Here is a 19,999-nt window from a genome sequence, read left to right as displayed (position 1 = left end):
TGGTTGGACGGATGGCTAGGTGGATGGCTGGGCCACCTAGTTGTCTCCCTGGCTTGTTGATACTAGGATCCAGGGCAGCATTACAAAAGGGAGAAAGCAAAAACAGCAATGCCTCTTAAGAACTAGGCTGAGAAGTCCTGTAATGTCCCTTCCACTATATTTTGCTTGTGAAAGCAAGTCACCAGACCAGACCAAAGGTGGAGAAGAGGACTCCAACTTGTCGACAGGAATGTAGAGTCACACTGTGAATGAAGGGCATGTGTGCTGAGATGGGAGGTGTTTCTGTCTATAAGTTAAGCTTTACGATGTGGTGTTAAAACATTTAATTTTGCTACTGCAGATGGTAGCAGGACCAAGTGATTGTAGCAGACTGCTCTGGTGATGGGTGATGGGTTCTTAATCTCCTTCAATCTCCTAAATTTACCAATTGCTGCAAGGATAAGTACCTTGGCGTGTACTCACTTCCCTCTGGTCCTGCCTATCCCAGTTGTGTTGGCTGCTGAATTGTTAATAAGTGTTGTTATAAATCCTCAATCAATGTATTAAGTTACTTGTTTTGCTATATTTCCAGTATATCGTGAATTTCATCCAGGATTTATTTCTAGTCCTTCATCCAACACTCTGTGCGCAGCAACCCGTTTTCTCCCTGAATTCAGTGCCGGCCATGGTCCATGCATCATTTCTTTGCAGGTGCCATCTGGCTTCTCCCTGGAAGCTCCCAGAACTTTACTCTGTCTTTGGTGTTTGTGAATTGCGCTAGACCCAATGTGGTTATATTTTCTTATCTCCATTACTCAGCTCTCTACAAGCCCTTCCAACCTGAAGTCTTTCTTTCTTAAAACTGGGCGGATACCCAGACATTATTTGTAGTAGCATTTCTTCCTCTCCTCTGTTTATTGTTTCTCTCCCTTTGGGACTCCTAGTCACAACAGTTTTCATTCCTTCTAGCCTTCATGCCTCTTTCCTTCCTGTCTTCCCTCTCTTTGTCCCTTCCTGGTGTTTCCCGGGACTCACTGATCTGTTCCTCATCCAAAGTATTTCCATTTATTGAATTTTTGGTTTGACTCATCCTGACAACTGCAGCTGCCAATACCTTTTCATCTCTTTTATGGCATTTACAACTTACATTCAGAATTCAAAAAAAGACTGAACGTACGTACAAAATAAAAAAGTTTAAAGCCTTTGATGAAATACAGTATTTATAATAAACATTTAGCAAGCCAGGAGGGAAGGGGTGCGGCCTCACAACGGCGAAGGGCGTCTAGGACAGCAGAGCTGCAGCCAGCGCTGTGCTGGGCCTGCTGCCACTTCCCGAAGGCAGCTTGCCTGTTTCCTGACACCTTATCTTAATTTCTACAAGCCCCTGCCACAGTCTTAATTATCACAGTTCCTTCATAAATCATGGTCCCCGAGTAGATGACACAAAAACTCTCTAAGGGCCTGGGGAGCCATTTGAGGGAGCCATTTGAGGTTTCTAAGTCAGCAGGACTATACCTAAACTTTGTTTAAACCCAAAGCATGATTTATGGCTCGTCAAGCTTGCGTTGTCCATCTGCTTTGCCCATGAGGAGCCTGAAGGAAAACATCTTGTCCTTAAGAAATTGATCCATGCTCCTACTCCCTACTTTCCATGACATTAAAACCCGTGGTTCCCGCCTCCGTGATCACCAATAGTCTTCTTGAACTTTTACAGGAATGTACTTCTGACATGTTGATTTATGGCTCTTTTATGTAAAAAAAAAAAAAAAAAGGATATAGCCCTTTAAAAACCGATCATTCTCCGGAGCACTTTGGTCCCTGTGAAGATCGTATTTCCCAGACAGCTGCTGTAATCTGGCCTCAAATAAAACTATTTTCTTCTTTTATTAGAGGGATTTCTGGTCGGTCTGCATTGACAGAGTCCAGGGAAGTATCTATGCTATTTTTGGCTCTTTTCTCATCAAAGGTACTTATCCCTCAAATGTGGCATTTTTATTGGAATGAGACTACGTTATGATCAGTTTGGAGGGAAATTTTTTTTTTAAGATTTTATTTATTTATTCATGAGAGACAGAGAGAGAGAGAGAGAGAGAGAGAGAGAGAGAGAGAGAGACAGGCAGAGGGAGAAGCAGGCTCCATGCAGGGAGCCTGATGACTCAATCGTGGGACTCCAGGATCACACCCTGGGCTGAAGGCAGGCACTAAACCGCTGAGCCACTCAGGTGTCTTTTTTTTTTTTTTTTTTATTTTGGAGGGAATTTGTATCTTAACCACGTCAAGTCCAAGCATGAACACAGTATATCTCTCCATTCATACGAGTCTTTATGTCTCTCAAAAGTTTACATTTTTGCTTATCAGGGCTTTGGGTATTTTTTTTCTTCGGCTTATCTCCAGTCTGTGACATTTGGTGCTGATATAATCATATTTCTTTTTTTGCATACGTTTTCTAGTTTTTTGTTCCTGGTTTGTTGGATTGCAATTGACTTGTACGTTGATCTTATGTCTGGATATAAATATAATTCTATATATTATAGAATATATACGGCAAAAGCCGTTTTATTTCTTCCTTTCCAATTATTATGCCTTCAATTTCTTCTTTAAGGTGATGGCTTCTTTAAGGTGATGGAACAACTCCAGCACATTGTTCAATATAATTAGAGATAATAGAAAATTTTAAAGAGAATACTTCTGATGTTTCTCCAAAAGAATTACATTAAATGTTTTTTTTATAGCTGTTTCAATGAAGTTTTAACAAAGCTTCCTTCCACTTCTATCATGAAGAGTGCTATCACCAGTGAATGGTGGGTTTACTGAGTTTGTATTTTAAAAGAATGGTGAATTTATCAATTATTTTTCCCTGCATGATGGAGAGGATCATTTTTCCTCCTTTATGCTGTTAATGTGCTGTATTACATTAACAGATTTTCTAATATTACACCATCTTTGCATTTGTAGGATGACGTGTCATCTTTTTTAAGAACACAATTGGATGCAGCTGGCCAGCACTTTATTTAGGTTGTTTAAGTGTTATCTGTGTCCGTGAAGGGGGCATTCATTTCCCTTCTCATATTGTCCATGTTTGGATCAATGTGTTTTTTGAATCAATGTGATTCTTGCCTAATAGAATGAACTCTTCTGCTCTTGGTAGACGTCTTCTGCAAAGCCTTTTGGGTCTAGTGTTTTCTTTAGGAGACTTTAATTAGCCTTCGATTTAATATGTATAGGAACCTTCAGGCTTTTTTTTTTTTTTTTTTTTTTTTTGGCTCCTGAGCCCATACAGGAAGACAGTAAAGGGGAAGCAGAAGAAACAAGAGACCAGGCAGGTAACATAGTAAAACAGCAGACTCAAAGCCAAGCATCAACAGTTACATTACATGTAAAAGGCCTTAAGTACCAATTAAAAGATAAAGACGGGAAAATAGATAAAAATAGTTTCTTGTGTTGAGCTGGCTGAGAGATAGGGGCACCCAAAATGGCGGACATCTCAAATTGGGTCAAAATGGCTGGTCAAAGCAGCCATGACCACCACATCATCTTCAGCAAATCGAAGCCTAGACGGGAAACCGAAACTTTCCATCCAGGACTTTCCAGCCAGGGACCACCCCCATCGTCTGTACTATCCCCACCCCCAGCCATCACCTAGGGACTCGGTGTTCCCTTGCCTAATTTGGCAAGGGACCCACCCAGACCCGAACCCTGAACCAATAAGGCTTAAAAACCCTCACACTCGCCAACCCTGGTGTGACTTCTCTGACTCAGTCTTGGAACCTCGCCCAGGAGCGCTCCCCATTAGAAACACTCTAGAACATACTGCCTGGCTCTGCTGGTTTTTGTTTTTTTTTTTTTTTATTTCTCTGCCGTTCATTTTGGAAAAAACCTAACATCTTGTAGATGGTATCTACGAGAAATTCATGTCAAATATAAAGATTGAGGTGAGTTAAAAGCAGAAGGATGGAAAAAGCTGTAGGATATAAACCCTGATGAAAAGAAAGCTGAAGTGGCTATGTTTGCATCAGACATTGCAGACTTCAGAGCAAAGACGAGAATTAACCAAGATGAGGAGAGACATTACATAACAAAATGGTCCACTTGCCAAGAAGACAGCCTTCCTAAGTGCACCAAATTAACAGAGCTGCAAAATCCGTGAAGCAAAAAATTGGCAGAACCACGAGGAGACTATCAGTCTGAGGACTGAGCCCTATGGAGTTCCCACATGGACAAGAACCAACATGCACCAGGAGGGGCCAGTACAGGTGGAGGGACGCAGTCTCACACATCCTTTCAGCAAAACTCTGATGGCCTCAACAAGATCCCTGAAATGATCCTTCTTGTTAATGGGGTCCCAGGAAGAGAGTGAAAAAAAAAAAAAAAAGCAAGCTGTAGAATATTTTATAAAATAAGGATGTACACATGAACCCCTAGCTCTGGAAGGGACACGTCTGTACTAAGCACACAGAAAAGTCCATGTGGGTAATGCACCATGGCCATTACATCTGTATGAGATTGTTGAGAAAGGAGTGAGCAGGCATTTTATTTCTTTTGATAAGTATGTGCTTATTTCTGCAATTTTCAGACATGAGTTGAATAAAACACTAAGAAGAGTGATAGGAGTTTGGTGGGAATTAAACTTTTCAATCAAGAATTACATACAGAAGTATGTGAACACTGACCAGCTTGGGTGCGGTCATTGAAAATGGCCTATACCACCTGAATCTTCCTCATGCACGATTAGTGCAACATCAAGAGGATGGTGGGGAGTTCAAACTTGAGCTTTATGGTGTGTGTGTTCATTGTGAATTAGTTCCTAAGCTTGTACCCATATCAGAACAGAAAGACACTTGTATTTTTTTTTAAGATTTTATTTTATTCACGCGAGACAGAGGGAGGCAGAGACACACAGGCAGAGGGAGAAGGAGGCTTCTCGTGGGGAGCCTGATGTGGGACTCAATCCCAGGACCCCGGGATCATGACCGGAGCCAAACGCAGACGCTCAACGGCTGAGCCACCCAGGTGTGTCCGAGTCTTGTATTTTAAATCACACACTTTGTTGTACTTCTTACACATGGAATGGCTGTCTAAAGTCTCTTCCACGGACACAGTGAATAGATGCTTTTCATACAATACGCACATTCAGAATTTCAACTTGTTTGGAGCAGGAACTGTTGGTCAAGGAGGGCTTTGCAGCTAAACTGCTTTTATCCACCTTGCCTTTTTCGTGCGGTAACGTGGAGGCTCAGAAGGGACAATGAAGAAATGCTTATGCCACGTTGTAGTGCCTCCCAGGCAGGCACTGTCATCACTGGAGCAGCAGAATCAGTGCTGTCCCCAGGGAGGAAGCCTCTCCAAGCACGCTGCTGGGCTCCGTGACTGGATGTGGACCACACGGGGCTACTTTTACCATTAGCCTGTCAGTGGGCTGCTGCCAGGACAGGGCGCCTGCCCTCACCCGATCAAGTGCCAGGTCTTTCTCACAGAGCCCCTCTGCCACATCTCACCTGACCGGCCCCACGCTCAACAAAATGACCACATTTAATAGGAAGAAGTCTGGAATCCCTTCCTAGTCTGGCCCAATTTACCACTGGTTTCCAGCTGCTGGGTTGTGTTTTGTTTGCTTTTTACACATCACAGCAGACTTAGTGCCTTAAAACAACACAAATTCATTATCTGACAGCTCTAGAGGTCAGAAGTACCTGTCACATCTGCCAAGTCCATTTTGCCAGGTTAAGGCAACACATCTCCAGGTTCCAGGATCAGGACATGGACATCTGTGGGGGCTGTTCTGAGGTCTGTGACGTCCCTCCTCCCAGATCCACCTCCCACACCTTCCCTTCCCTTCCCAGGATGTGTGCACTCTGCCCCCAGCATACGCCACATTGTCAAGATGGGCGACAGCACACAGTAGCAGTTAAGTGGCCTAACCGCGGACTCGGACTGTCGGGGCTCAAGTGGGCAGTCTGCCACTCGCTAGATGGATTCGGACAAATGGCTGTTGCTGTGGTTTTGACCTAGATCACGCGGAAAAGTAGATCAGACCGCAAGCAACCAGTATTCCACAGATGCCAACGGCCTGGTGTCTTGGATGAATCCCTATGGTCAAGGGTGGTGTGGGTGTGGGTGGGTGTGGGTGGGGAGGGCGTTGCCTCAGACTGGACACGTGGGCGCACGTTTGGATGCGGGTTTACCAGCCGTCAAAAGGCACCTGCGAGACCGGGAGCCCCGAACCCGGGCGCGTGCGGAGGGCCACGAGGGGTGGTGCTGTGGCGTGGCCTGCGGCATGGTGCCGAGTACTCGGAGTCTTCCTGGAGACGTGCTCCGCAGACACACACATAGGCGGAAGCACCCTTCAAAGCAGAACGGCCCCATATTCGGGATCGCTTCAAACGTGGGGGTGGAGGAGAGGAAACGAGGCGGCCACACAACGGCTGCGGAAGCTCAGCGACCCGGACCCGGACCCGGACCCGGACCCGGACTGGGGAGGAGACGCCACTCTACTCTCTCACCTGAAATTTTCACTACATCTCTGTAAAAACGAATCTGGGAAGCTCTCCCTTCCCGCGCTCTGCCACACAGTCAGCGGTGCCCCGCCCCACCTCCCGTGACAATCGTCCACATCTTCGCCCTCGCGGCGCACGATGCCCTGGACCCGGCAGGTGCGGGGGCGGCAGGCACGGAGCCCGGGGGGGGGCGGGGCGGGGCGCCGGCCCCGCCTACCGGCAGCAGGTCCGTGCCCGGCCCCGATGCGCCTGTGCCGGCGGGACCCCTCCCCCCCGCCGCGCCCCGCCCTGAAGGCCCCCGGTTCCTGCACGTGGCTCCCGCCCGCCGCCTGCGGGGCGCCTCCGACCCGCACCGACAGGCCGCCCGCTCAGGGGTCGGCGTCCTTCTCCCTCCGGCCGCCCCAGTCTGCTCCCGACCGCGCCGCCCAACGTCTTCCTGTCCACGCCCGCCCACCTGCCGCGGGCGCCGCGACCTCCCGGACCCCGAGGCCAGGCCCCGCGGCGGAAGGCCGCCGGCCCCACCCCTCCCCTCCCGCCCTCTCGACACCGAGACTGCGCCTGCGCGGAGACGGCCGCACGTCGCGCAGCCCCGCCCGCACCGCGCCAAACCCCGCGATACTTCACCTTTCCCTCAGGTCCGCCCTCCCCAACGGCCTGGTTGACCTGGAACGTTCTAAACCCCTGCGCACGCGCTCTGAGGCCCTTAACGTCCGGGCTCCGCCCTCCCCTGGCCATGCCCCTTCCCGTCTGGGAGCTTCCCGTCGCCACGCCTTGCCAATCATCCACTTCTTCCCCAGGGCGACCCCGCAACAGGTCTCTGATTGGCTGATCACGGGGGACAGCGCCGAGGAGGGTCGGTGACGATAGGCTGGGAGCCGGTTCCGCCTACTGGCAGTTTGCGTGGAAGGTGATTGGCTGGCGCCTCCGTCCAATCAGCGGTGGGCTGTCGGATTCAAACCGGGATCGTTGGGCCTGCGGTCGGTTGGTCGCAGTCGAGTCGTTGCTTCGGCCTGACGCGGACGTGTGGCCCGCCGCGCCCGCTCTTCGCGCCCCGTCGCTCCCGCCGCCCGCACGATGGCCCACAAGCAGATCTACTACTCGGACAAGTACTTCGACGAGCACTACGAGTACCGGTGAGCACTACGACTACCGGCCTCGGCCGCGAGGCTGGGCGGAACCGGAACCGGGGTCGGCGTCGGGGTCGGGGTCGCAGCGCGCCGGCGGGGGTTCGGGTCGGGGCCCGAGGTCGGAGGGCGGCGGGCGGCGGGCGGCGGGCGGCGGGGCACCAGGGCACCAGGGCCCCGGGGCGTGCGGACCGGCGTCCCCGCGTCCCCCGCCCTTTGTTCGCGGTGGCCGGGCGGGGCCGGGGCTGTGGGGCCCACTCCCTCCCTCCCCTCCCCGCTGCGCCCTGCCGGGCTGCCGCGGCGTCGGAGCACGGCCAGGCGGCTGTGGGTAGGCGCGGCTGGATCCGGCGCCGGTCCCTGGGTGGGGGAGACGGGCCGGGCGGGGTGGGACTGGGTGGGGCGGGGGAGGGGCCGCGGGCGGGGTGGGGCTGTGGGGGGCACGCTCGGGGCGGGGGCGGGGGCGGGGGCCGTGCCCTGGAGCCCCGGGCCAGACTGTGGGGAGGGTCCGGGCGGAGAGCGGCCCCTCGGGGAGTGTTCCCGGAAGCGGGGCGTGACCTGGGCCGCGTTTCTGGTCTCCGAGACCGGGTCCCCGCGCGGGGTCTCGGGACTTGAGCGTCGGCGCTGAGGCCCGCGGCCTTCGGGGAGCGTGTGTCCTGAGTAGCCCCGGGCGCGCCGTGACGTGGACACGGTCCCCGGCGTAGTTGGGGAGCGGCGGCCCCGCGGAGGGAACAGGGGGGGCTGAGGACGTGCTGCAGGCGGACAGCGACGTGGAAGGCAGAAGTGAGGCCGTTCACGGGGCATCTCAAGGAAACGTGCACAACACGTTACCACCAGCCAGGCTTTGCGTCAGAGGATGACGTCAGTAATTAGTGTTGGGGGGTCGGGTGTTACGTGTAGGTTTTCAACTGTTTGAGGGGTCAGGGCCCCCAACCCCGTGGTGGTCAAGAGTCAACTGTAGTTCACTGGAATTGGTAGAAATAGCGTAATTCGATTTGGAGGTCTCAGGGCAGATTTAAAAACATGGCGGTAGTTCCAAGGCTCACTGCTTCTGTGTGAATAATACGTACGGGTATTCAGTTCACTCGTCACCGACGAGAGTGTAAGCTGATGACCGTCTTAGTGTTTATGTGTAAGGAGTTCAGTTTCTGACAGAAAATGTGACTGGTCAGATTCCCCTTTTCTCCCCCCCTAGCCAGCTGACCACAGGTAGATATTTCGTACTGGTCAAAAAACTTGGTTACTGTCGAGAACTCCATAACTTCATATTGCCGCTGGGAATAGTAAAAATGGGTCTGGGAATTGTGATTGATAAAGGCCTTTTTACTGCAGTTAAGAGGGATGCAGACTTGTCTTTCAGAATTTACGAAGTTATAGTTGTGCACGTGCAATGTATACGTACATTGAAGAGAACATCTTTTCCTTAAAATAACAACTTAAAGTTTTGGATAGAAGTCAGTAACTTCTGAAAAAAGTCTTTGGGGATGCCTGGGTGGCTCATCGGTTTTGCCCCCGCCTTCCGCCCAGGGCGTGATCCTGGAGTCCCAGGATCCAGTGCCACAGCCCGCTCCCCGCAGGGAGCCTGCCTCTCCCTCTGCCTGTGTCTCTGCCTCTCTGTGTCTCATAAATAAATAGAAATTAAAGAAGTCTTTGAGGTGGTTAGGTACACCTATATTTGTGGGGCTTGAGTTTTTTACTTTGTATCTGAACAAAGCAACTTGTACAGTATACAGGACTCCTATCTACTATAAATCTATAATGTTGAGTAGTGGGACACCCAAATTAACAAATTAGATATTTTGGGGGCACCTGGGTGCCTCAGTTATGTGTCTGCCTTGGGTTCTGGGATCAAGCCCCGCATGGGACTCTGCTGCTCTCTTCCCTCTGTCCCCTCACCCTGCTTGTGTTTGTTCTCTTGCTGTCTCTCAAATAAGATTTTTTTTTTTTCCAAATAAGATCTTTAGAAATATTTTTTTCTTTTATATAAAAGGCAGCATGGGGTTTAGTTTTACAACCAGGAACCATCCTCAACTTACGCTTCTGTGGATTTAGATGGCTTCTCTAGCTCCCTGATGCCATTAGTCTGATTCATAACCAACAGGAAAGAACAAGGAAAAGAGTTAGGCATGTTCTCTTTTGAGGACAGTTTCTTTAAGTTGGTGTATTTTCCGCTTACTTCATATTGGCCAGGATTTAAGTCAGAAGGGGTAGCTGTGGCGGGAGGCTGGGGTGTTTTAGATAACCACTTAGTTTCTGGAGATTCTATCCCTGAAGAAGTCTCGTAGAGAAGAAAAGGTGAATCCTAACAAAATGCCTTCTGTATTTGGACTGTATATTCTTTTCTCCCTAATTTTGAGCATTTGGCTTTCAAAACTCAGAATTAAAGGTGATAGTCCTCAAGATTGATACCAAAAGTAATGTAAAAAGAGTTGCTTTAAGGGTCTTTATTCTGAACTCAGATACTAAGTATCCTGAAAATGCATGTATAAAGTGATAATTGTACGAAAGGTGGATACTAATAGTTGGCTCTATCTCTTAACAGGCATGTCATGTTACCCAGAGAACTTTCCAAACAAGTACCGAAAACCCATCTGATGTCTGAAGAGGAGTGGAGGAGACTTGGTGTCCAACAGAGTCTAGGCTGGGTTCATTACATGATTCATGAGCCAGGTAAGTGTGGCCATTTAGGAAAGCATCAACTGAAATAAAATAGTAGTGGTTTTGGCTGTTGGAGGTTAATAATACTGACATTTAGTGGTATTCCCAAAGTAACTCTGGTAAGTGTGAGTGTTCTTTAAATGGCTGATTCCTTTCTTCCTAGGAAAAATTCCAATTTTGTAGTGAATACCAGGAATGAAAGTAATACATTATCCTCTTGCAGAAAGATGAGTTAAAAAAAAGGGCAATTCTGTTTTAAAATGTGTCATTATAAATAGTATCTTATTTTGCCATACTTATTGTCCCCTTTTTGAAAACTAAGAACTTATTTTAAGACCCTTTAAGTGTCCCTTAAGTTCTATGCATAGAAATTAATGCAATTTGAAGTGATTTATCTTTTCCTTCATTCTATTTAAAGGATAATTGGGTTCTACCACATTAAGCTGGAATAACATAACATAGTAAACTGTGCTATGTGTGTTATGCATTAGGAGTGTATTATTTTGTGGATTTCACCAGAGTTTCCCAGATATGAAATGGTCAACTAAAACTTGGGTTAAAAATTTTTTTTTTTTGCATAATGAATAAATCTAATGATTTATAGTGCTTTGAGCAAATTTTGAGGGCATGCTATAGAAACTGAATCAGGTGGAATTAGAGTGATCTTGTTTTCTGCTCTTGTTAAAGTGGCAGTAGCCTCAGAAATGGACTTAAAATTTTTCTGGGACTGGGGGCATTTAATCCTATTAGGTCAAAAGCTTTGTCCAGCTAGTACCAGAGCACGTGAGGAACTTTGCTTGTAGAATCTGGGACTCCCACCTACTGAAATAATCTTTGGGGATGGGCCCTTGGGATCTGTACTTTTTACAGGGTGGTGGTTTTTGAATTTGATTAGGTCTCTTTTCCCTTTTTGCTGGAATTGAGATTCTAAAGGTAGAAACCATTCTCCCCAAACTCTCTTCTCTATTTAGGATCTCTTTTAGATAAAACTAAAACCTTGGGGAATGTTATCATCAGGTGGTTTTGTTTATAGTTGACAGTGACTTTTGAAGTAAAATTTGTTATTTTGATAACAGTTGATCTATTTTATTTGGATCAACTGAGGATTTTGAGTTTTTGGTTGAATGAATGAAAATTAAATGTATTAAAATTATATAAAATATTTTGTTTCCACAGAACCACATATTCTTCTCTTTAGACGACCTCTTCCAAAAGAGCAACAAAAATGAAGTCTTTCTGGGGATCGTCAATTAAATCTTTTTCAAATTTAATGTATATGTGTATATAAGGGTAGTATTCAGTGAATACTTAAAATGTACAAATTGTTGATCCATACCTGTGCATGAGCTGTATTCTTCACAGCAACAGAGCTCAGTTAAATGCAACTGCAAGTAGGTTACTATAAGATGTTCAAGATAAATTTCTCCTAGTCAGTTTTTCTCTTAATATAAGTGCCTGTTTGATTTTTGTCTGTTACTTTTGTTAAATAAAGTTTGTATGTTGCATTTATCATTGACTTTATTGGGGTTTATTTTCTTAATGTGAATTTGTGTGTAGTGAGGTGGTTAGAGGATTTCAGCTCTTACAAGTTTGATCCGGAGGAAATTAAAGCAGTAAGATTAAATGAGTTTAAAATAGCTTGGCTTGGGGAGGAAACCACTTAATTCACATACGAAGTAATAGTTAATAAAGAGTAGATTTATTTTACAGCTCTGCTGCTAGTCTAGTTCTGGAGAATTGTGCAGTTGGGTGGAAGGACTGCCCCAGGTGGTGGCCGTGGGGGAAACCTCTTAGCCCCGTTTCTCTTTTACTGCATGTTCCCAGTTCGGATGATGTTTCCACTGAGTTGAAAAGTACCATCAAACACCAGCCCCCTACACAGTTGGTGTCTGTTAATAAACTGTCTTCTCAGCTGCTATTTAACATTCCCGCGGTAACGCAGACACAGCCTATTTTATCTGCTGTGCTGGAGAAAACCCTGAAATTAGGTGTGCAGAAGCAGGGAGTCTGGTGCCAGTCTGGTGGTCCTCCATAGGCTCGCTCCTGAGGAAGGCGGGGGTGGGCGTCTACAGAGACACTGGTGCTGAGCTGCAGCCCAGGGCCCATCCCCGAGAAGTCCCCGGGCTGGCAGGGCTGGCAGGGCTGGCAGACCGCAGGGGAGGGACAGCGAGGCTAACTGCTTCGCCCCAGGCCTGTCGACAACCTGCTGGGACACCTGCAGAGGAGCGCACACGGGGAGCGGGGAGCGCGTGCTGCTCGGGAGTACCGGGCGGTCAGTGAGCCCAGGCCTCCGTGCGGGGCAGCGCTGAGGTTCCCAGGCCCCGCCCCGCTCCCCAGTGTGTACCCCTCGTCCCCCTCCCCCCCGCGGCCCCACACCTGCCCGGTCCCTCCGACCCCCCGCCCGGCCGCACCCCTGTCCCCACAGCTGCAAGGGCTGGGCGCTCCGCGTTTACAGCCGAGAGCTCCTGCCGCCGGCAGTCGAGTGCACCGAGTCCTCGTGGCCTCCTGGCTCTGCGGTCCCCGTCCGCTTCCGGTGCCCCCAGCCCCGTCGTGTCCCGGGGCCGCCTGCGGCCCCCTTCCAAGGTAGGGTCTCCCCCGGCCGCCGCCGCGCCGCCGCCGCCGCGCACACTAACGGCCGGAAGCGAGGGGGCGCGGCGCGGCGCGGCGCGGGGCGGGGCGGGGCGGGCCGGGGCGCGTTTCTGTGACGCACTTCCTGGCGTCCGCTCCAAAGGCGGAAAAGCGGGGAGCGGGAGCGTCGCTCGTCCGCGCCGCCAGCCGACGGGGCGGCTGCTGGCCTCCCGGGCCGGGCCTCCTCCGAGCCGCGCGCCATGGCGTCGGAGGGGCCGCGGGAGCCGGTCGGCGAGGTGAGGACGGCGCGCCGGAGCGGGGGCGGGGGCCGCGCGGGGCGTCGGGGCGGCCGCGGTTAGCGGGGGCTGGCGGCGGGCCCCGAGGGGGCGTCTCGGCTCTCGAGCGCCCGGAGCTCCCGCCGACGTCCGCCGCGGCGCTGGGCGCGCTGGGCGCGCTGGGCGCGCTGGGCCCGCGGGCCGGACCGCTAGGGGGAGCCCCGGCCGCCGCGGCGCTCGGGTCCCGGGCTTCGGCGGCGCTCGCCCTCGGTTGCTCACGGAACCGCTGGTCGTGGGCCGCCGCGTGACAGCCGAGCACTGACGCAACTTTTTAATCTGGGAAGCGTGATGGCCGCGAACTCCGGCGGTGCGTTTGGCAGTCTGGGCGGCCGCGCGGTCCCCGGAGACCCGGGGTGACAGCCGAGGGACCGTGCCGGCTGTCCTGGCTCCGTCACCGGTTGGATCGTTCGCCCTTCCCACCCCCAGCCCCTCGCTACACCCCCTTTTTTAGGAGAGAAGCATCGGAGCAGAAGTTGGCAAACGCAGTCTCTCGTTATGAGGACGGACGCTCTGGGCTTTGAGCCGCAGGCGTTACTGGGCTTGGCATTTCGGGGACTGCCGGAACCCCCGGCGTTCTTCGGCTTCTTTGTTCGCCCTTGCTTTACCTGCGAAGGTACTAGTCAAAACCATCTCTCCCTTTTTTCCTCAGGGCATCAAGTTGTCAGCAGATGTCAAGCCGTTTGTCCCCAAATTTGCAGGGCTCAGTGTGGCCTGGGCAGAGTCTTCGGAAGCACGTGTGTTCCCCGGCTGTGCAGCCACCTACTACCCGTGTGTTCAGGAGCTGCCGGTGCCTGAGTACGTATCCCTCTCATTGTCTTGTCTTCTTCCCGGATGAACCACGCTGCACCTGACGGCGTCGTGTTCCGGGTACCACCGGAGGATGCTCCTCCCCAGGGAGGGGCCCGAGCCTGGGGCACAGCCTGTGTCCTGCACCAGGCACGGAAAGGTCACCTCCTCACGCCCATGTGGTGGTTTTGGGCCAAGAACGTGTGGAGGCTGCAGTGCACTCGCTGGTAGGAAATGCAGTTTCAGGGTTCAGTTGTGCATGGGGTCTGGAACTGTATCACACATCTGGCGGAGACGAGGTGGCTGGGGTGCAGAGAGGACACGGGGCAAGGACCAGTCCAGGGAGATCAAGGGCTAACATTGTAAAATCTTGCAGCCCTGGCTGCTCCTCTGTTGGATAGTTTCCAAAGAATTGTGCACTTTTCTTTAAAAATGTCTCCTGGAGATGGAGTCTAGAAGCTTGGGTTATAAAATTTTTCTCGAGTTAAAAGGCTTGTGTTGGTTTTTCAGTTTTTCCTTCACAAGTTTCATTTTTTGGGTATTGACAAAAATGGTTTCTGTCATTAGCTGAATTTAGAAAAACGTGTGTTAAAGCTCTCGTGTCATCGTACAGAGTACATGTAGATTTTTTTTAAGGTATGCGCCACCTTCATGCTTATGTAAGAATCTTTGTCTTTACATTCCTTTGATGTGGGTCATACTTGTTTCTTTTTCATGTCTGCATGGTGTCGACTGAAAATAGATCATGCTTCCTATAAATTGTAGATTAGTATTCACAAGAGTGAAATTTAGAATGAATAAGAAAATCATAAAGTTGTTTGGTGTACGTAGGTTGTATTTTTTGAAAGTGTTGAAGTTTTGCCTGTACATGGGTTGCTAGGAGTACTCGAGTTTTCCACTTTGGTTTCATCCTCTGTTAGAGGAGGGTTGGCATGGGTCTCACTCGAATTGTTCTACCTTGGGTGGTTCGTTCACAAAGTAAAGTATAAAATGTAGTTCACTCAGTGACAGGGATTCGAAGCCATCTGCTGGGTGGGATTCCAGTTACCCAAAATAAAGGTGGAAAACATTCCTACGGCTGAACTAATGTTCTGGCAGTAGCCTGAATTGAGACGAATCAGAAGCTTCAGGATGTGCACTGCCAGATTTAAAAATTAGGTCTCTTGACCTCTTACTCTTTTATAACTTTGACTTTTTTTTTTTTTTTTTTAAATTATTTATAACCAAGGAAAAGATTGGCTGACAATATTCCTGGCCAGCAAGAAAACAAGGAGAAAAGAGGCGTGTATGCAGAGGGGCAGGATTAGGAGGGACAGGAGCCTTGGAAAGGGATGTATTATGTAATGAGGACTGAGTATCTAGTCCTTCCTGACGGAGGCCAAGAAGTCTTTGCCTGAGCCAGGCTTCCCAGAAATGGAGATCTCCTCTAGCATTTTCCATAAGGAACATAGGTCGTCTTTGCTGCCTGTCCCACTGCCAGTCCATGAGGTTGGCAGGAAGTGTGATGTTATTTTTGCGCCTGAGAAACTGGGGCTAGAAACGTGTGCTCGGTCATTGAGGTAGGCAGTGCCCGGAGCAGAGTGAGTATCTGTAGTTCTGACCTGCCCTCAGTGGATCTCCCCAGAGCTGCTGCCACCTGTGGCAAGTGTTTGCAGAACAGTTCGGCGGGTGGCAGTGTACCGTCAGCGGTGGGTGCCTCTGAGTGCAAATCCCTCAGCTGTGAGAACGAGGAGTCCTGGTCGCAGTGTGTCTCACTCAGGTCCGCTTGGTGGCTGGAGGAGCAGCTGGAGCCTGACCTGTCCTGGCCTGACGGCAGGGACTGGGGACAACACTGTGGGGCAAATGTCAAAGACAAGGGATTGAGGGAAGTGCTGGGGGGACACTGCTCAGTGCAGCCGAGGAGACTAAGGGTGTGGGGTAGAAGTAGGGAACTGCCAGTCGTGCCTTAAATGTGTGGGGACGCTCCCTCCCGGCTTCTCATTCAGCTGTGTAGGAAGAAGAGTTCTAAGGTGAGGACTGGGTTCCAGGCCCTGAAACTAGGGAATAAGGAAGGTATGGGAAAGGAAGGCTCCATGGTGACCCGTGTGGATGCTAGTGGAAGAGAGGCTGAGGATGTGCAGAGCGGTGGCATCACTCCTGAGGATGGGGGTGGGAAGAGGGGCCCTTCGGGGACTCCACGTTCAGCTTGGACTGCAGTCAGTGCTGGTTCGAGGGCAGTGACCTGTCAGTTGGAGAGCCACGCCCAGAGCTGGCAAAGGTTCAGGATGGCATGTACGTGTGTGAAGTCCTGAGCAGAGCGAGGACAGGTCTGGGTTCGGAGTCTGACCGGAGAGACTGGGAAAGTGCCAAGGAGGGCCCTCTGTGGACGAGCCATGGAAGGTGAGACAGGATTGGCAAGTCCAGGCCAGTGGAGCTTTACAAGTGATGGGACAGAAGGGCCAGACCCGCAGATGGTGTGGGGAGGAGGCCACTGGGCTCGCAGGAAGGATGTCCTGGAGACTTGGGACTGTGGGTGGCGATGGGGCAAGGAGACAGAGAGGTCGGGGGGGGGGGTGCTGTGTGGGTACAGGGTGGGGGGTTAGCTGCAGGAGAGGTGCTCCAAATATAAGGGGGGCTGGGTGAGATGTGGGGCATGAAGAAGGTATGCTCTGTGGTTGAGGAAAATCTGGGCCATTTGTGGCAACTGGAATTTTACAGAAAAGGCGCTTGAAGCCCCGGCAGGTGCTGTGCATTGTCGCTGTGATTTACTGTGTGTCTCTGTGTGGTGGTCTCTGCATGTAATTGTGTTGTCCTTGGATGGAAGGGAAAAGTACCAACTTCTCAGAGGAAGAAGGACCAGTGATGACTTGTCCAAAGTGGACAACTAGATACTGAAAACTGCCAGGACCCGAACCGAGGGCTCTGGATTTGCGGATGCACGTTTGCTGGATGACACAGCCTCAAAACTGTGGGACCTGGCCTTCCTTTCCTCCCTTACCTCAGTTTCATTGGTCTGTTCGTTTGACCGGTTTTTGGACTTGGGATTTCATCTTTTTTACTGTGTTTTGCTATCACCTGCTTTTGCTTTTTTTTCCTGCAAAGAGCAGCACTAGGCCACGTGTACTGAAAAAAGTATAGTAAGAGGTTTTTCTTGGTTTTTCTTTAGGAATACTTAATTACTGGAATTAGTGAAGGATCTTACTGGGTGTGAACTTATTATAAGGTGTTGTGGGTTCATAGATAGCAGTAGCAGACTGTCCAGTTAGGCCCTGCGTGGCTGTGAATGCAGGGAACATTCTGGTGTCTGGCCTGGTCTCAGGTCTGGCCTGCTCACCTGGGTGCGGGTGCTGTCTCCTGCAGTCCAGACCATTCCTGCCCCAGAACAGAAATACGTCTTTCATGTTGCCTTTGCTTGTACCTCCTGGCCATCCGGAAGGTGAGGTCAGCTGGGATGTCTCATCATTAGCTCTGATTTCCAGGGGACCAGCACCCTTTGGGATTCCTTTGATGCTCTGGGACGTCACAGAAACATCTGGTGCTCATTTGTGGGAACGAGAAGGGCATGTTTTGTGTCTTAGCTCCTCTGCTCAGCATTTCGCCATTGTATCATCTTTTGTCACAAGAGGATTGAAGCCTCTAGCTGAATACCAAATTTGCTTTACAAAATCAGTGTTAAATTATATTTTGGTTTAGCCTCACAGTTTGAGCAAATGGGGTGATGGCAGCATCCACAGATGGTGGCCGTCTTGTTGGCAGGTTGCAGCTCCTAGGCCACCATTTGTGCAGGGTCCCCTTTGCAGCTCTGGCCCTGCAAGACAGAAAAGCACAGGATGTGGAGGTTGAGCTGGAGATTGGATGGGGCAGTGGGGTCTCTGTAAGAGCCCCCTCTGCAGAGAGAATGGTCTGGATGGCCCTTTAGGCCAGGGTAGTGGTGGGAGGCTTTCCCAGACGTCTAACTGTGCATGAGAAGCTGCTGAGATGTCCCTGGGCTCCGCTCCTGCGCCCTGTGACCCAGTCCTGCCGTGGATGCTTCACCTTAGTAGTGAACACGGAGTACTGGCTCTGCGTCTTTCTGTGCAGGGCAAGAAGGAAACACTAGGAGCTTTCCTTGTGCTATTAGAGAGATTTCAGTGCTAGAACGAATGACCTCAAAAGTTTAAATTGCTTTGTACAGAATAGCTCTTTGGTTTGTGGTATGAAATTTTCCACTAAAATGTACCTTTCTTCAGGGCGCCTGGGTGGCTCAGCGGTTGAGCCTCTGCCTTCGCCCCAAGGCGTGATCCTGGAGTCACAGGATCGAGTCCCACATTGGGCTCCCTGCAGGGAGCCTGCTTCTCCCTCTGCCTGTGTCTCTGCCTCTCTCTGTGTGTCTCTCATGAATAAATAAATAAAATCTTAAAAAAATAAAATGTACCTTCTTTCTTTAGGCGGAAGCTCTACACTGAAGATGTGGCCTTTGGGGCTTCAACGTTTCCACCTCAGTATTTATCTTCTGAGCTCGCTCTTCATCCATGCAGTTATTCTCCTTACCCCATGGAGTGTGCACAGAGTGTCTGCCCAGTGCCTGGGTCCCAGTATGCTTACGGCCACCCCAGCGGTTACCGAGGTTTTCAGACCATGAAGCCACGAAGCGAGCAGATGTGCCCTCTCCCACAAGACACGAAAGCTCTGTTTAAGGTTAGCACACCATGGTGCTACTGGTTACATTAGCGTTTACAGTGTAAAGAGCTGCTTCATTCTCACGTGATACTTAAATATTATCTAAGTCTTTTGTGTATTTAAGAACTGATTTTTGTTTAGCCTTTTTCGAAATGGTCACTGGGGATACTTACGGATTTGCAATTTTAAGCCTTTGTGCTAGTTTTCTTAATTCATGTGACCTTTTAATTTTTCCTGCAGAAAAAAACATACGAGCAAAAGTTTGACAGCAAGAAGGCTGACGGATCTCTGTCATCGGATCTAAAATCAGTTAGAGGTTCACATCCTATGTCCATTCACGCTGACAGTAATTTGAAATCAGGTGAAAATGACAGACTCCTTTCTGATGTTCTATCGTTCTACCCCGCCTACCCCGGAAATGTCACTGTTCTTTGTTCATCTGCTTTTTTGGACTTGCTCGAGAAGAGCAGAGGCCATTGGACTCCACTGGGGTCTTCTGCCCTGGGAGGGACCTGTTCTGGGGGCGCTCTGTGATGTGCACGCACGTGTGCAGGAACCAGCCCAAAGTTAACATGGCAAGTAGCTGACACCCACAGGCCACAAAACATGTCCTTAAGCAAATCACGGCTGCATCCTTTGTATTCTTTTTGACCATGTTCATTGCTAAAATCACTTCTCTGGTATTCTGTTGGGACGCTTTTTTTTTTTTTTTTTTTTTTTTTTTTTTTTTTATTTTTAAATTTTTTATTTATTTATTTACGATAGTCATACAGAGAGAGAGAGAGAGAGAGAGGGAGGCAGAGACACAGGCAGAGGGAGAAGCAGGCTCCATGCACCAGGAGCCCGACGTGGGATTCGATCCCGGGTCTCCAGGATCGCGCCCTGGGCCAAAGGCAGGCACCAAACCGCTGCGCCACCCAGGGATCCCTGGGACGCTTTTTAATACGTGAGAGAGTTTGTGCTTTGAATCCCATCCTGAGCAATAGCAAACCTGAGGCAGTGTAGTTACTTGGGGGATGTGGCCTCTCTGGCCTTGGAAACTACTGTTTCAGGCTCTGGCTGAAAGCTAGTGATTCCACGTGGTGTCTTGCTTTCTCCTGTAAGTTATGTACTAGCGCAGTTTGATGGCTTATTTATATAAATAGTTAACACCTTTGTTATAATGTATTTTCTGGGAATGCCCAGCTTATTTACATGTATACTTATTTGGCATACAAATTTTTCTCTTTGTGTTGACTTCACTCAGAAATCATTTGGTGCATGGAAGTGTGAAAGGAAAGTCAGACAGTTTACTGTAATAACTCTGCCCTCATGATTAAATGCGGGGACTTCATGGTATTACAGCCCACAGGAGGATTCATTTGTATTTGAAGGGGAAAGATGGGGAAGAGGTTCCAAGTTTAATTCTACTCGCTTTCTT

The 19,999-nt window shown here is 50.0% G+C and overlaps 2 protein-coding genes across 7 annotated transcripts in view; both read left to right on the top strand.

Annotated features, from left to right (window-relative positions):
- The first annotated feature begins 7,415 nt into the window (after window positions 1–7,415).
- Window positions 7,416–11,761, top strand: CKS2 (CDC28 protein kinase regulatory subunit 2). Its single transcript, XM_055310755.1, has 3 exons — window positions 7,416–7,606; window positions 10,137–10,264; window positions 11,429–11,761. Exons 1-3 carry the CDS (start codon window positions 7,548–7,550, stop codon window positions 11,479–11,481), a joined length of 240 nt encoding a protein of 79 aa, XP_055166730.1. The 5' UTR covers window positions 7,416–7,547; the 3' UTR covers window positions 11,482–11,761.
- A 1,218-nt stretch (window positions 11,762–12,979) lies between these two features.
- The window catches only part of SECISBP2 (SECIS binding protein 2), a 47,209-nt gene continuing 40,189 nt past the window's right edge, over window positions 12,980–19,999 (top strand). For 4 of the 6 annotated variants that reach the window (XM_055311757.1, XM_055311756.1, XM_055311754.1 and 1 more), the window contains exons 1-4: window positions 13,636–13,768; window positions 13,854–13,950; window positions 18,348–18,597; window positions 18,820–18,940. In XM_055311757.1, coding sequence (XP_055167732.1) covers window positions 13,651–13,768; window positions 13,854–13,950; window positions 18,348–18,597; window positions 18,820–18,940 — 586 coding nt within the window. In that variant the 5' untranslated portion in view covers window positions 13,636–13,650. Of the gene's footprint in view, window positions 13,117–13,635; window positions 13,769–13,804; window positions 13,951–18,347; window positions 18,598–18,819; window positions 18,941–19,999 lie in introns of those variants that run through there. The other 2 variants (XM_055311758.1, XM_055311753.1) reach the window with 1 other exon arrangement.

The sequence above is a fragment of the Nyctereutes procyonoides genome, unplaced genomic scaffold, assembly GCF_905146905.1.
Source record: "Nyctereutes procyonoides isolate TBG_1078 unplaced genomic scaffold, NYPRO_anot_genome, whole genome shotgun sequence".
NCBI classification, from domain to species: Eukaryota; Metazoa; Chordata; class Mammalia; order Carnivora; family Canidae; genus Nyctereutes; species Nyctereutes procyonoides.
The sequence above is the reverse complement of the archived record's forward strand: the minus strand, read 5'-3'. Positions and strand labels throughout refer to the sequence as shown.